General features: G+C 36.6%; 2 protein-coding genes and 2 long non-coding RNA genes across 4 annotated transcripts; 2 read left to right on the top strand and 2 right to left on the bottom strand.

The window, feature by feature from the left end:
* Positions 1-2,752: 2,752 nt before the first annotated feature.
* LOC148933773 (uncharacterized) lies at positions 2,753-4,119 on the top strand. Its single transcript, XR_016135631.1, has 3 exons — positions 2,753-3,066; positions 3,264-3,783; positions 3,910-4,119. It is a non-coding gene; the product is annotated as an uncharacterized LOC148933773 (long non-coding RNA).
* Positions 4,120-4,777: 658 nt separating this feature from the next.
* LOC148933772 (uncharacterized) lies at positions 4,778-6,558 on the bottom strand. Its single transcript, XM_089062216.1, has 5 exons — positions 6,448-6,558; positions 6,248-6,324; positions 6,107-6,162; positions 4,946-5,991; positions 4,778-4,822 (listed from the first exon to the last, which is right to left on the bottom strand). The coding sequence occupies exons 1-5, from the start codon at positions 6,556-6,558 to the stop codon at positions 4,778-4,780; spliced, it is 1,335 nt and encodes a 444-aa protein (XP_088918342.1).
* Positions 6,559-8,112: 1,554 nt separating this feature from the next.
* Positions 8,113-10,920, top strand: LOC125185601 (putative late blight resistance protein homolog R1A-10). The gene is made up of 2 exons (XM_048082164.2): positions 8,113-10,605; positions 10,720-10,920. Exon 1 carries the CDS (start codon positions 8,266-8,268, stop codon positions 9,502-9,504), a length of 1,239 nt encoding a protein of 412 aa, XP_047938121.2. The 5' UTR covers positions 8,113-8,265; the 3' UTR covers positions 9,505-10,605; positions 10,720-10,920.
* Positions 10,921-13,687: 2,767 nt separating this feature from the next.
* Positions 13,688-14,403, bottom strand: LOC148933771 (uncharacterized). Its single transcript, XR_016130382.1, has 2 exons — positions 14,143-14,403; positions 13,688-14,047 (listed from the first exon to the last, which is right to left on the bottom strand). It is a non-coding gene; the product is annotated as an uncharacterized LOC148933771 (long non-coding RNA).
* Positions 14,404-15,076: the final 673 nt, after the last annotated feature.

Raw genomic sequence — 15,076 nt, 5'->3', positions numbered from 1 at the left:
GTCAACAACTAAAAAATAACACTTACAATTCACATATCAATACCGATAATATCGAATGTCAACAACTCGTATTAAAATGTCAACAACTAACAAATAACACTTACTATTGACATATCAATATCGAGAATATCGAATGTCAACAACTCGTATTAAAATGTCAACAACTAACAAATAACACTTACTATTGACATATCAATATCGAGAATATCGAATGTCAACAACTCGTATTAAAATGTCAACAACTAACAATTAACACTTACTATTGACATATCAATATCGAGAATATCGAATGTCAACAACTCTTATTAAAATGTCAACAACTCTTATTAAAATGTCAACAACTAACAAATAATACTTACAATTCATATATCATTAGCGAGAATATCGAATGTCAACAACTCGTATTAAAATGTCAACAACTAACAAATAAAACTTATAATTCACATATCAATAGCCAGAATATCGAATGTCAACAACTCATATTAAAATGTCAACAACTAAAAATTAACACTTATAATCTATATATCTATAGCAAGAATATCAAATGTCAACGACTCGTATTAAAATGTCAATAACTAAAAAATAACACATCGATTCTTTCTCTCTCATGATTTTCTTCATGAATTTACGAACCTCATCGATTTTCCCCCTTTCAAAACACAAAAACAACAAACTGTGTCAAAATTTCATTATTGCATTTTTACTAAAAGCCGCCAAAAAAGGGGGAAAACCAGAGCAATCATTTGGCAGAGGAAAAAGCTCAATTAAAAGGCGCACACAACGAATTGATTAATCTATTCCAAAATAGAATAGCTATTATGAATCGATATAAACAAAAATTGAAGTATTGTAACAAAATCACACCTACAGAAGGTGTCGTCGTCGTCTTCTTCAGGAGCAGATTGTTAAATAGCAGAGATGAATGGCGATTTGGAGCAGAGACCTCCACGATCTCCCCCACCTCCGATTCTCACACCCTCCCCCCTCAGCACCGTCCCGATCCGCGCCACGTTATCCCCCACCCACCCCGGCGCCTCCGATCTCGCCTCCTCGACGCACCTCTCCGGCGAGGAGGACGGCGGATTCGAATTCGAGCTCCTCCGCCGCCGCATCGCTCCAGAACTCCACCCACCGCGTCGCCCTACCACCGTCGCTGTCGAGGCTCCTCCGATTGTTCAGATTCAAATTCAATTTCTCGATCTCTAACGATTGGTTAATAGTAATTGAGATCTGATCGTGAAACAAGTTCGATTCGCGATCGAAGAAATCGGAGAGGTCGAATCCGCAGCATAAGATTCGATTCTCGTCGACGTAGAAGATAGGGCAATTGTGACTGGTTTTGCTGCTGGCATTGGTGATGCGGTGGAGGGAATCGCAGGTGGGGGTTTTGCAGGGATTCTGGCGTAGGAGGTGGAGGCGTGGGAGCTGAAGAGCGGGAGGCTCTGGTTGATGCAGTGGAGGGAGGGGCTGCATTGCGAGGGGCTGCATTGCGTCAACAACATCAAAATATTTTACCAATTCTGCCCTTTCACAATTAATTAATATAAAAATATTTCCAAGTGGCAAATTCTGGACCACTCATTTAATAAAAATGAGTGGATGAAAAATGGATTTCAATTCTCAATTAGACTAAAAGTTCTCAATTGATCACAACCCTATATATATATATATATATATATATATATATATATATATATAAACTTTTATTTTATATTATTTGATATTTAATTTAATTTATTTGAATGACAATATCAAGTAAGCTTTTTTATTTAAGTTAATTTTTATTAAAATAAGATAAATAAAATCTTAATACTATAACTTTCCATCTTTAAATCCAAAAAAAACAAAGCGAAAAATACCATCTTTTTGGTGTTTATGGGCTTTTTTGTTAATTAATTATTCAATCCACTAGGTATACTCAAAAGAAAGAATATTTTAAATCAAAAGAATTATCTCCATATTTTCTTTGGAAGGAATGATCATTTTAATGTGTTCCAACTCTCGTTTATTTTGGTCTTTACTTACATACCCTATGCCTGAAATTAGGTTTACCATGGTCGAATGTTTTACGAAACACGACCTTCACTTCTTTGATTACTGCTGCACCGAGAATCTTGCAGGTATGCATCTTTCATTCCAATAAACTTCTCGAACAAATAAGAACCTCTTCCATTTTTGTGAATTCCAACCAGAGTATTGAAACCTGAAAAAAAGAAATTAAAATATTTGAGTAACAACAGAAAATTGGTTCTTGAAAAGCACTACAAAAAAAATGCTAATTAGTGATGGAATTAGTGATGGCAAACGAAATTTCAGGGATTACGGATAAGGAACTGAAATATGTCGGTCACTAATTCGTGACAGAATAATCTGTCAATAATCCGAATTTACCATGGCCGGCCGCCTTTTGATTTCCGTCATTGTAACTTTAGTGATGGAAATCCGTCACTAATATTTTTTACTGACAATCTTATTTTTGACGGATTTGTCGGTACTTAATCTATCACTAAATCTTTTAATTGCCTAAATTTCGCTGATTAGTGACGGAAAATTGCTGAGTTTTTTTTAGTGAAGAGGGAGGAGGATATACATAATATGTGGGTGAGATGGTGCCATCTTCTTCGGGGGAAGAATATGCAACAAAATATTCACGCTTATTATCCATTTCACGGAAACAAACAAAAAAGGTCGGGCTTAGACTTAGGCTTCGGCACTAGCATGTTACTTTTATATATCATAGTAATTGATAATTGGCAGATGGGATGTGTTGTGTTCACTACAGTCTTAGAGATTTGGATGTTGTGCGTTGGATAGCCAATGAGAACAATTTTCCTAGACTTTACCACCTCTATGTACATCGCTAGCTGCTACTATCTAGAGGATATCCCAAGCGGCATTGGAGAAATCCCAACATTCCAATTAATCAAGTTAGATTGCACCGAATCCACAGTTGCCTCAGCAAAAAGGATTGTGGAGGAGCAATCTGAATACGACAAATACAATCTCAACCTTCGTATATCAAATAAAATCTCAAACCGGTGGCGGTGGTGATCGCACTTCCAAAAGGTAATCATTCCTACAACTTGAGGATTTTCAATGCAGTGGTACAGATGCAGTGATCGGATTGAGGTGTTGCGCAATGGGAGGAACAAGAGTGTGTATGGGGATTATATCAGTTTAATCATGATCAATTTGCATGGAAACTTTGATTTATGGAGTGTTTGCATCTTGTTTTCTTAATTACTTTTGTAATTTTATTGTAGGTTGGGTGTGAGATTTGAGTCCCAGAAGCAAAATGATTTGTTGGGAGGCTATCAATCTTCTTGTGAGAGGTTTGTGAAGAAGATTGGTGGGTTATAACTTATAACCTTCCTCCTTCTCTGATGTTGAAAAAAATATGGAACCAGTAATGTGAATCTTTTCATCATTTCATTTATAGGAGTAGTTCTTAAAATGTTGCATCCTAATTATATGATTCTAAAATTTGTATTCATATTGCTGAGCAATTTATGTATTTATTTCAGAGTTAATCATACTCAGAAGAGGCATGCTTAGAAGGATGGGAATTAGTGAATAAGGGAGCAAGTCAGAGTGGTTATGAATTAGATGTGATATTATCTGCTGTTAAAATGTTATGATTCTGAGGGACTGATACAGGTCTAATACGAAACCCCCGCCTTGGAAGAGCTATTAGAAGGACAGCAAGAAGCGTGCACACAACGAGGAAGATGACTTGGACCCTACGGATCCAAGTTCATGTTCAGATGCTCCTCGTGGCGGTTGGTATGTTACGTTTCTTATATCAACAAGTGCAAACTCACAAAACCTTATTGTGATCAGAAAAGTAGCCTCAAAATGGTTGGTTTCTCAGTGAACACTATTAACAAATTATGTCCACCATTTCGACAGGGTTGTAGGCCTTAAAGGAGTACAGCCAAGAGCAGCAGATACCACTGCCACGGTACGTTGTTACCATTATGAATATTCCTTGTACGAATTTGGATCAAGCACGATTCAAAAGAGCAGAATCCCATTTCCAGCTCCTGTGCTTTTTGGTGTGCCTTTACCCACCTTCTTCTCATCTGCAAACTTCGAATTCCAGGGCCCTCATTTTAGGGTGTATACGATTAATGTATCTTTGATTATTTTGATGATAACAGACTTCCTTGCATATGAATATAACCATTTTATACTCCCTTAGTCTAACGCCTTTGATCTATTGTCAGTTTTAGACTACTTGTGAATTGTGAACTCTTTGTTTTCTGATGGCTATTTAGGTTCTTCAAACTAAATGCTGCTCGAATTGGAACATTTAATATGTTTTTAAGGTAAAATGACTAGAAAATTTGTGATTTTATGCTTGAGGATACAAAACTTATAGTACTTATATGCATTTCATGAAGGGAAAGATGCAATATTTAAATTTGTCCCCAGAATTTGTTCCATGCTTATATGGAATTGCTACTTGTTCAATATGTAAGTGTTTAGTGGTTGTGCGTCATTATCTCAAACTTATTAGTTACTGACTCCTGGTCCTATAAACTAGGTCACCACTCCTAGTTGAACTAGTGAACAATAGCTTTGTCAGTTTACTTACGGGTCAGATTTTCAAAATATTATAAGCAAAGTAACAATTTCAACAAAGTCACTCTTAAACAAAACCAAGTTTGCATGGCTGAAATAATAGTTAATCGAAGAGGGCTTACCATGACACATATAATCTTGGAATAACTAATTCAATATGAAAATAACAAGCTGCGCTAGAATTTATTGGTTCTCATGCTTCAGCTTTAGTCATGTCTTCTTCATCTTTTTCTTCTTTCTCCTCCTTATGATCAAGTTGAATCAATAATATACACATTAATACTTATCCATATATGGCAAACCTTAACAATTTATGCATACAAAAAAATACAGAAAAAGTTTGGATCAAAAGGAATTTCACCTCCTCAATACATGAAATTCCATTGAGTTGAACAAATCTCTCAACAAATGGAAACATCGCTGGATCATCGACATGGCTACCAATGCCAAGATGCTTCAGCTTTCCATTGGCACGATCAAACACCACTAGCTCCTGCCCATACTCCCCAAGGAATGTCAAATACAATAGCCTACCATCCTCTGAAAACAGTAACGGCTCCCTAATACAACGAATATGGAAAACCGACTCTCTTGTCCATGATCCATCGCTCATGACCCAAAGATCAAAGTTGTGAGGTCTAGGATATTTATCAGGTTCACAAGTGTAGAATTCAAGAGCACCTAACATGCCTTTATACTCTAGAAATAAATAATTGTCAGAGTATATGTTAGGTAAGGGTAAAGTGGAAAAAGTTTCAGTAGAAAAGTAGAACGCAAGGAGAACACCAGTCGATGTTGTACAATAAAAAGTCCCATACACGCAAGCCCCAGAGAGTGCATATTTTGAATCGAACTGAGAAGTAGGTATTTGCTTCCAGGAATTAGTTTTATGTGAGAATAAGCCAATGCGAACAATATGGTTTTGTAAAAGCCCTTGATCATCGACTAAACAAGTGTTTACAAGATGCAACAGTTTGTAATTTTCAAGTGTGTTGTCAAACCACATTCCAAATTGATTCCTCGAATACATAAGGTGAGGTTCCACAAAGGACTTAGGGAGGATCTTATACTCACTTGTTGTCGGGTTCCAAACAACATGACTCTTGTTGCGATGATCATAAAAATGAAGTAGGCCATTCGAGCTACACCTAGTGAACTTATAATTTTTCGCTAGAAAAGAGGGAGGATATATGTAATATTTGGGTGATATGGTGCCATCTTCTTCGGGGGAAGAATATGCAATGAAATATTCACGTCGCCTATTATTAGTTTCACGGAAACAGACAAAAAGGCTAGGCTTAGGCTTAGGCTCAGGCTCAGGCTTGTGAAGTTGTAAGGATGATGTAAATTTGGTCTCGAACACGCAGGGATCAGGGAGATCATCAATGTCTTCAGGCCAAAAGTCACCTATATAGCAATAAAAATAAAAACATTACATGATTTTTTGTGCTTATTTATATAGCATCAAGATGATATTAGTACTTAGTAATTGCTCCTATTATTCAAAAATTAACAATTATACCTTCTTCGTTCTTAATCTTGGAAGTAGAAAGGGTCTCCAGTCTGAAACCATGCTCTCTAACCAAATTACAAATCATTGACATTCAAACAAATACTACAAACAAGTAGGAATACTTAATTTTTTTTTTTTAAATGATAAAACCTGGGGGCGAAATGATCTTGGGGCTTATGAAAGACATAATCAGGAAAGGTAAAGCAGCGCGTGGCGAAGCTATTGAGCTGACAATAAAACAATGTAATAGATGAAGCCCAAATATTTATACATAAATAAATTAATTAAAAACAAGTCACCTTTGCCGTTAGCGGAGGAGGGGAGGCGGATGTGCGATTGATTGGAGTTGCCAGAGAAGCCAGTGAAGAGGTAGCGGAGGAGGGGAGGCGGATGTGCGATTGATTGGAGTTGCCAGAGAAGCCAGTGAAGAGGTGGCTGGTGACGGCGCCGACAACCGCCATATTTGAGCGCTTCCTATTGCTTCTGATATTATTAAACACACAAAACAAACATCAGTATATATATTATGTTCAGTGTTGTAAGCAACTATTATGAATACAAACTCAAACAACTGATCATTTTAATTTCCAACATTTTTCTACACAAGCCTATTGCATTACAGACACCCAAAACAAACGATGAGCACACATGCATATAATAGTTTAAAGTCTCAAAAAAAGGAATAAAACATAGAAAACAAAATTTTAATCCATAGTTTAGGGATAGAGAAGAAACATTTGAACTGGGAACTTCAATCTATGTTTTTTCGTGGCCTCAAAAAAAGATAGTAGAAAAAACATTTGAACTTCAAAGCCTAGGCGCACAATATTATAGAACATTTACCTCGAGATGATTCTGTGATGTTTTTCTTCGATGGAGATATTATAAACTCCCACTAGGGTTTTCGCCTGAAATAGTCTAGGGAGACAGAACAGAGAGATTAATGATGAATGTGCATTTGATCGCTAAATAAAATGGAGAAGATGAACTTGGCTGGAAATAGTATTTTTTTTGAAAAATCTGCAAATTTAATTAAGGAATGAATCGTGTAAATATATTATAAGTTGAGAGATTTTAGGTTTTAATTAAGTACCATAATTAGGGACGAAAAAGATTGGAGATTTTATGAGGATAAATTTCTACTATAAAAGTAGGAGTATAAAAAAATCAATTATCAACCACATCACCACCATATATAACTATCTTCCAAATTGAGTTCTTACTCGGCATTGATGATATAGCATTACAGCTGAACATCTAAAAAGGGGAGTAGCATCTTTAACTCCTCCAGGATTTCGGCATCTCTATCTGATTTCTTGACAATAATACTTATCCTCCATATTTCATCTTTGTTAAGTGTTCCTATATTTTGTGTGTCAAATATCCAACACAAATGATCTTCTAAGACCACCACCATTGTCTCTATCATCGAATGAGCTTCACGCCATCACGTGAGTACCTTGCACGCCTCAATCAGAGCCCGGATGAGGAAGTTTTGCTCCTCGTGCGGTTGGTATGTTACTTTTCTCACGAAATCTTTTTGTGATTAGAAAGTAGCCTCAAAATGGTTTCTCAGTGTATATTCACCATTTCCACAATACTGTTGGACCTAGATCTGGGGGGACCTTGGGGTTGGAGTTTCAACGTTTTGCAAGAATGTATGAATATAAAAATATAGGGTGAACCTAAGAATGTATGAATATTTTATATAGGGTGAAGTTATTAAACTAATAAATCAACATTGAACCTTTTGATATTCGAATTAACACAACTTGCATTGGAGTACGTATTCAAATGTGAATGAAGCTCGTGAAAGTAACAAAATCAATCAATTAATAAAAAAAATTCACATACTTCAAAAAAAAGGTGATGAAAGAGCCGTTGATATTACAATTCAAATTCATAATTTTGAGATATGAGCAATATGAACAACATCACAGCACTAGCATGTTACTTTTACAGATCAAAAGCGATTCCCCTACTAAAAATACTGCAAATCTTGGACAGAACAACACAATACTAACAATTTAATATTGTTTGCTCAAGCCTCAAGGTCACAAATGAGCAGCTTTGTTGTTTTAGATTCATTCACATCTTGTTTTGTGCGATTGCAATTTGCAACAAGCTTTGCCTTTCTTTGTTATTGAAGCAAGAAAGATATCTGAAAAATGGCTTACAATCTTCAACCACTCATCACCATTCTTGAAGGAATTCTTGATCCTCACCAATCACGATGGATTGTTGATGAAAACAACCCTCAACTCCAATCCCTCATCGATAAAGCTACTTCTCTGCAGCAGCTCCTGGATAGTAAATCTTCATTCACCCAACTAGACAGCCAAATTAGAGAAGTAGCACATCAAGCTGAAGACATCATTGAATCCCACATGGTTGATCATATGCTCTCTGGATCGGATTGTGTGAGATTCACTCTTTCCACACCAGATCTGCAGCAAGTAACACGAGATCTTGATTCTCTTATGGAGCAAGCAGAGAAGCTTGTGGAGATGGAGCGAGAGCTTCATTCTGCTATGGAACAACTGAAGCTCGTGGATGAGAAGATTCTGTCTAGCAGTTCATCGAATTCCAAGAGTGTTGTGGTTGGATTTGATGAAGATCTGATGCAGCTCAAGGATCGGCTGACTGGTGTGCGGACAAAGCTGGAGATCGTCCCCATCGTTGGTATGGGTGGAGTAGGTAAAACCACTCTTGCTCGAAAGCTTTATGAAGATCCATTGATTGCTTATCACTTTGATTATCGTGCCTGGACCACTGTCTCACAAGATTACAATATGCCACATATTCTGAAAAGCCTTCTTCATTGCATAAATGGAAAAGAATGTGATCAAAGTGATGATGAGTGGAAAGATAGGTTGTATAGAAGCTTGTACGGTAGAAAGTACTTGATTGTATTAGATGATATATGGAGCACCAAATTCTGGGATGAGATAAGGACGTACTTTCCGGATAACAACAATGGGAGTCGCATTGTGATCACCACTAGGGAATATGATGTGGCGAAATATGCAGAGTCTTTGAGTTCGCATCATCAGGTGCACTTGCTTAGCAAGTTAGAAAGTTGGAACCTGCTTCACAAACTCGTGTTTGGAGAGGAGGATTGCCCTCCTAAGTTGCAAGAGATTGGTCAAAAGATTGCCGGCGATTGCAGTGGGCTTCCTCTAGCCATCAGTTTGATTGGAGGGCTACTATCTATGATTGAAAGATCAAAAGATGCTTGGGAGAAAATTGGGGACAATGTAAAAGCAGCAATTGCAGAATCGGACGAGCAATGCATTAGTATATTGTCTTTGAGTTATAACCACTTGCCGAATCACTTGAAACCGTGTTGTTTATACATGGGAGCTTTCCCTGAAGACTTTGAGATTAAAGGCTCTAGACTCATATAATTGTGGGTTGCAGAAGGATTTGTAAAATCAAATGGGAAAAGAAGTTTGGAGGAAGAGGCTGAGGTATGGCTAAAGTCTCTAGTAAATAGAAATCTATTTATGGTTAGAGAATACAAAAAGAATGGAAAACCAAAGAGCTACAACATGCATGATATGTTGAGGGGTCTATGCATTCAGAAATGTGCTAAAGACAAGTTTCTGTATGTGAAGAATGGTCCCAATGTCACATTCTCTAATCCACGCCGCATGAGTTTTGACACATCAGCTTCAACGGAATGTGTTGTTGATTCTACACACCCCATGTTACTTACTCGATCTGTTATATGCATTGATTTCGGTTACAATCAGCTACCATTTGGTGTCTTTTCCGCGTCAAGATTGATAAGGATATTGTATTTCATTAATGTCTATTTCAATGAGTTCCCAACTGAAATATTTGAATTTGTCAACTTACGCTTCTTAGCTGTCAGCGGCGATTTAAGAGTACCTAGAGGAATATCAAGATTGAAGAATTTACAAACCTTGATTGCTCCTTATTGCGAGTTTGATGTGCCGTCTTAGCTATGGAAGCTCTCTGAGTTAAGATATCTCATTGTGTTCGGGTATACATTGTTAAAAGATGGGGAAATTAACTATAGTGTTCTAAAGAAGCTGCAAAGGATTTCAATGAAAGCAATATCTAAAGAGGAATCAACTTGGGATGGTTTCTTCAAAAGCATACCAAATATCAAAAGGTTGAAAATTTATGAAGTGTACCGAAGGGAATCCACGACATTTGATCTTAAACGTGGGAGATTACAGATGAAGATGTGTTCTACTCACTGCAGTTTCTACATCTTGAAAGTTTATTTATTAAGCATTGGATAGCAGATGAGACCAACTTCCCTAGACTCCGCCACCTCTCTTTATGTAGCTGCATGTATTTAGAGGAAATTCCTAGTAGCTTTGGAGAAATCCCAACACTCCAACAAATCGATTTAATATATTCCACCAAATCCATAGTGGCATCAGCACAAAGGATTTTGGAGGAGCAATCTGAAAACGGAAACGATGATCTCAAACTTCATATCACCACACAATTCTGGAACAAACTTCCAAAAGGTAAGCATTTCTGCAACTTGAATATTTTGAATGCAATGTGGTTTCAGGCAAGTATGATTAGCAATTCAATATCCTATTTATGTATATATTTTTCTTCTTTGTCAAATGTTCAAGTATAAGGAGTCGGATGCGAGTGCGGGAGACTATGGAACGAGCCAGCATGCCACACCTCACTATTTCTTGGCAAGCTGATGAGGCCCACTTCCCAAGACTTTTGACTTGTTGTGTCTTATGTCTTTGATCATCTTGTGTTTTGCTTAACTCTACTATTATGAGAAGATGTTGATGCATTAGATTTCTTGAATATCGAATTTGAGCTTCTTCATCATGAAATTAATAGTACATCATCTCCGGAGCTTCTCTGGTATGTTCATAGTTCATACAGTTCCATGAAGCTTATATTTTCGTGCCTTAATGAATTTCTTGATTACTTCATCACTTTTGCTCTTTGAATTTGAAACTGGATTGCTTTAATTGTTTCATTACTTTATCCAACTTGAAATCTTTTGTACAGTTTTATAAGTCTAATCTTATCTCATGTTCATCGCCTTAAACGTGAAATGCATCTTTCAAGATCATAATTGCTGCCCCTGGTAAAATAATGCAAATCTTGGACTTAATAAAGTTATATCCATCTTAGGGGAATTATTGTTGTAGGGGTGAAAGCTTCAGCATAAGATGCAGTGATTTACAGTGGTTGGCCATGTACACTGAAGGTGTAGTATAAATGTATAATACAGTTTTCTCATCATGCACACATTTAGCCATAGTTAGAATTCTAGATTTTTTTTTGGAATCAAGAAATTTAAGTTTCATTATGTAAGAATTTGAAAATTTAGGTTCAAGTTATTAAACTTATAAATCAACATTGGACATTTGTGTCTTGGCTAGAACTGGTACCATAGGTATCTTTGTATTTTTGTATGTGAAATTATTGGAATGCTTAATGAAATGGAGGATAAGATGTCGCGAGAACTTGATTCTGCTGTGGATCAAGTGTTGAAGCCTGTGGAGATGCTGTCTAGCAGTTCATCGGGTGTTGTGGTGGGAATTGATCATGCAAATGAAGGATTGGCTGACCGGGATGAGGAGATAACTGGAAATCATCCCCATCATTGGTTTGGTATGAGTGAGGTAGGTAAAACCACTCTTGCTCAAAAACTTTATGCAGATCCTTGCATCGTGAGGAGTTTGTGTGCACTACATAAGCTGGAAGTGCTCCAGTATCAAATATCAATCATTTCATAATGAAATATGATTTCCTCGTTTATTATAAAAAGATAATTATTGGATGGAAATTTATAGATTTAAGTATTTAACCATGCACGAATTGTATGTTTCGATTATAATGATATTTGTGTGGCCATATCATATTTTGCGTCCAGCTCACAATTCACAAGTTAAAAATGGAAAGGGATTTATCATTTCTTGATGTTCAATGTGATTTGTCATTTTAGCAAGTTAGCGACTTAAGAAAGTTAGCAATTGATCACACCTCTAACTCAGTATATATATCTAATTAGTAGATTTGGCATACATATATCATTACTCTCGTTTGATACCCTTGATATGCCAAGATAGTGGTTCTTATCTGGTCAAAAACATGTGTTTGGTATCAATGTTAGCAAAATTCAAAGCCCGTCGGGCCACTGATGAACAGTGTGCAAAATTCACTGCTGGCTCCATTTTGGTATCTTACAAAAATCGTGAGATAGTAAACTGTTAACATCAGTTTTCCATGTCCTACCCTTCTCCATTACTCCTTTCTTCACCCCTCGCCATAGACCTTCATTTTCCAGCACCACCACAAACGTCGCTCTGTCATTGCAAGTCTTTCTCTTTCCCTCGACACAATGGCAGCCGACAATAGTGGTTGCTTGCGACAGTATAGTTCGGTCGCATTCGACCGGACCGAACTCCACGGCTGACGTGCCGCTCTGGTTCGATCAGAGGTGTCCACTCGAGGCTGTGATTATTGCTGTCAGATCTGACCTTATTTTCTCCTAAAATTTCTTATTTCTCTAATTGACTTTGGATTATTTTGATTCCTAACCATTTCGATTGTGGTATGTCGACTGATGATAGTATAAATTGTTCGACTGTTATCCGTTCTTGTTCAATTTCGTAATCTCTATCTCACCATTGATGCAACTTCCATGTCTTCATCTTCATATGAAGTTTCATTTTTTTCAGGAGAACACATAATTCTCCACCCAAATCTCATATTGCCTCAATTTAGGGTAATTTGTTTTACAAATTTTTTGAGAATGTTTCGTGAGAACGTATATTCATTCACCAAAAGAAATCATCTGTTCTTGCTCAATTTTGTTCCCTTTTCAGCAAATTTGTTGAATTCATCTTTCTCAACTGATATAAACTCAATATTGATAACAAGGGGAATTTTGTCTTTTCACATCGTATCTATAACACAACTTTAAACACTACCCCCTCCGTCCACGAATAAGAGTCTCGTTTTTCCATTTTTGTCCGTCCACGAATAAGAGTCCCGGTTCATAATTACCATAAATGGTAAAGAGACCCCACATTCTCCTAACTCATTCCACTCACATATCATTTAAAACTAATATATACAAGTGGGACTCCAATTCCACTAACTTTCTTCCACCCACTTTTCTTCACATTTCTTAAAATTCGCGTCATTTAGAAATGAGACTCTTAATCATGGACGGAGGGAGTATATGATATACCAAACATCTAACACAAAAATATTATCTTGCCATTTTACTTGATTTTGGCTCGCGTTTCTTATCAAAAGTTACATATCTGATATCTTATTATTTCTCAACCGACCTATCCAAATATTATGAGCATAGTAAAAATTTCAACAAAGTTGCTCTTAAACAAGGACTTGTATCTTTTCAAAACCAAGTTTGCATAGCTGAATACTCCCTCCGTCCGCCATTAGGAGTCCCATTCATGGGCGCCACGGGTTTTAAGAAAGGTTAAGAAAAGTGGGTGGAAAAAAATTAGTGGAATAGGGGTCCCACTTGTATATATTAATTTTAAATGAAATGTGAGTGGAATGAGTTAGTGGAAGGTGGGATCCTATTGCCATTTATGGTAAAAGTGAACCGGGACTCTTATTCGCGGACGAACTAAAATGGAAAAACGGGACTCTTATTCGCGGACGGGGGGAGTAATATTTAATCCAAGAAGAATTACCATGACACATAGTATATTATTGGAATAACTAATTCTATTCTTCAGCCCGGCCCAACTAACAATCGCGAACATAAGCCCAAGCAAGGGTAAATACGGAAATTCACACCACATATATAAGCAGCAGGGAACAATTCCACCAATTTCACAGATCCATTTTAGCTCAGAAACGAAGAATGAGGCGGCGGAGAGGCGGGATTTCTTCGAGGGTGGTTGCCCTTCTCCGCCCGCCGATGATTCTTCCGTTCCGCAACGAACAGCCCTTCCTCGAAAAAAAAAACAAATAAAACAATAATAATGTGTGTGTGTGTGTGTGTTTACACGCAGAGAGAAAGAGAGAGAGATGTTGATGGTTACTTGAGATCCTGTTCGGGTTTCGAATCCGGGTATGGGTACTAGGGTTTTGCGGTATATCGAAGAGGCTGTGACGATGCTTCCGTCGTTTATTTTTGTTTCTGAGCTAATGGATCGGGCACTGAGGATCCGGCCCGTATCTTGGCTTGGCGGATCCGGATGGCGTTGCAACGCAACCGCTGATTTCGCAGCCATGGCGTGGTTGATTTTCTCTTTCGCCTCTGATTTAACAGATCTGAGCCTCCAGCTGACTTTTTCCTCTTTTCTTTTTTTTTATATTATAAAAAAATTCGCATTATTTCTTGGATTTTGTTTTTGTTTTAGTATTATTAATATTAATTTTGTTATTACTTTTGTGATTAAATTTTTAATATTTTACGGTTCTGAAATTCAACTCCTATTAATAATCTGGAAAATATTAATAGCTTTTGCAATTTCCGAAAATTTAATATAAGTAAAAAAAATCAATTTACGAGTGATGAGATGATGTAAAATTCAACTCCTTATTAATCATGTAAATATCTGATAAACTAGATTCAGTCATAATAATAGTTTTAGAGATAAAATTCTATTTTTTCCAAAGCAGTAATATAGTGCATTCCTTTCGAAATTGCTTGAATCTTTTTTAATTATACAAAACGGAAAAATGTAAGTATTAACAATGACTTGAATTTTTGTAAAATACAAAAGTGAAAAACATCAGTATTTGGTCAGTTGGTCTAATGATGACACTATACTATACAAAATGGCAAAATACTAGCGTTGGCATATTTAGGAAATTAGGACTCAATTCTAATAATAACTCGAGCGTATTTCCCAAATGGATAAATTGGATTTGATTGTTTGTTCCGAAGGTTTTATAACAGTTTTTAATCCAAAATTGAATTAAAGTATATTTTACTATTAATAAAATATATGTTTGGTCTCAAATAATATG

This window comes from Salvia hispanica, chromosome 1 (assembly GCF_029641045.1).
Source record: "Salvia hispanica isolate PSC_SH4W2 chromosome 1, Shi_PSC_v1, whole genome shotgun sequence".
Lineage (NCBI taxonomy): Eukaryota > Viridiplantae > Streptophyta > Magnoliopsida > Lamiales > Lamiaceae > Salvia > Salvia hispanica.
Note: the sequence above shows the minus strand (reverse complement) of the source record. Positions and strands in the feature narration are given on the sequence as shown.

Bases quoted from the DNA above. Each gene is read 5' to 3' on its own strand.
- LOC148933772 (XM_089062216.1), bottom strand. From the start codon at position 6,558: ATGGCGGTTGTCGGCGCCGTCACCAGCCACCTCTTCACTGGCTTCTCT. The intron at 5,992-6,106 runs GTATAATTGTTA...ATTGCTATATAG, and splicing joins CAAGATTAAGAACGAAGAAG to GTGACTTTTGGCCTGAAGAC. The intron at 4,823-4,945 runs GTGAAATTCCTT...CATAAGGAGGAG, and splicing joins GAATTTCATGTATTGAGGAG to AAAGAAGAAAAAGATGAAGA.
- LOC125185601 (XM_048082164.2), top strand. From the start codon at position 8,266: ATGGCTTACAATCTTCAACCACTCATCACCATTCTTGAAGGAATTCTT.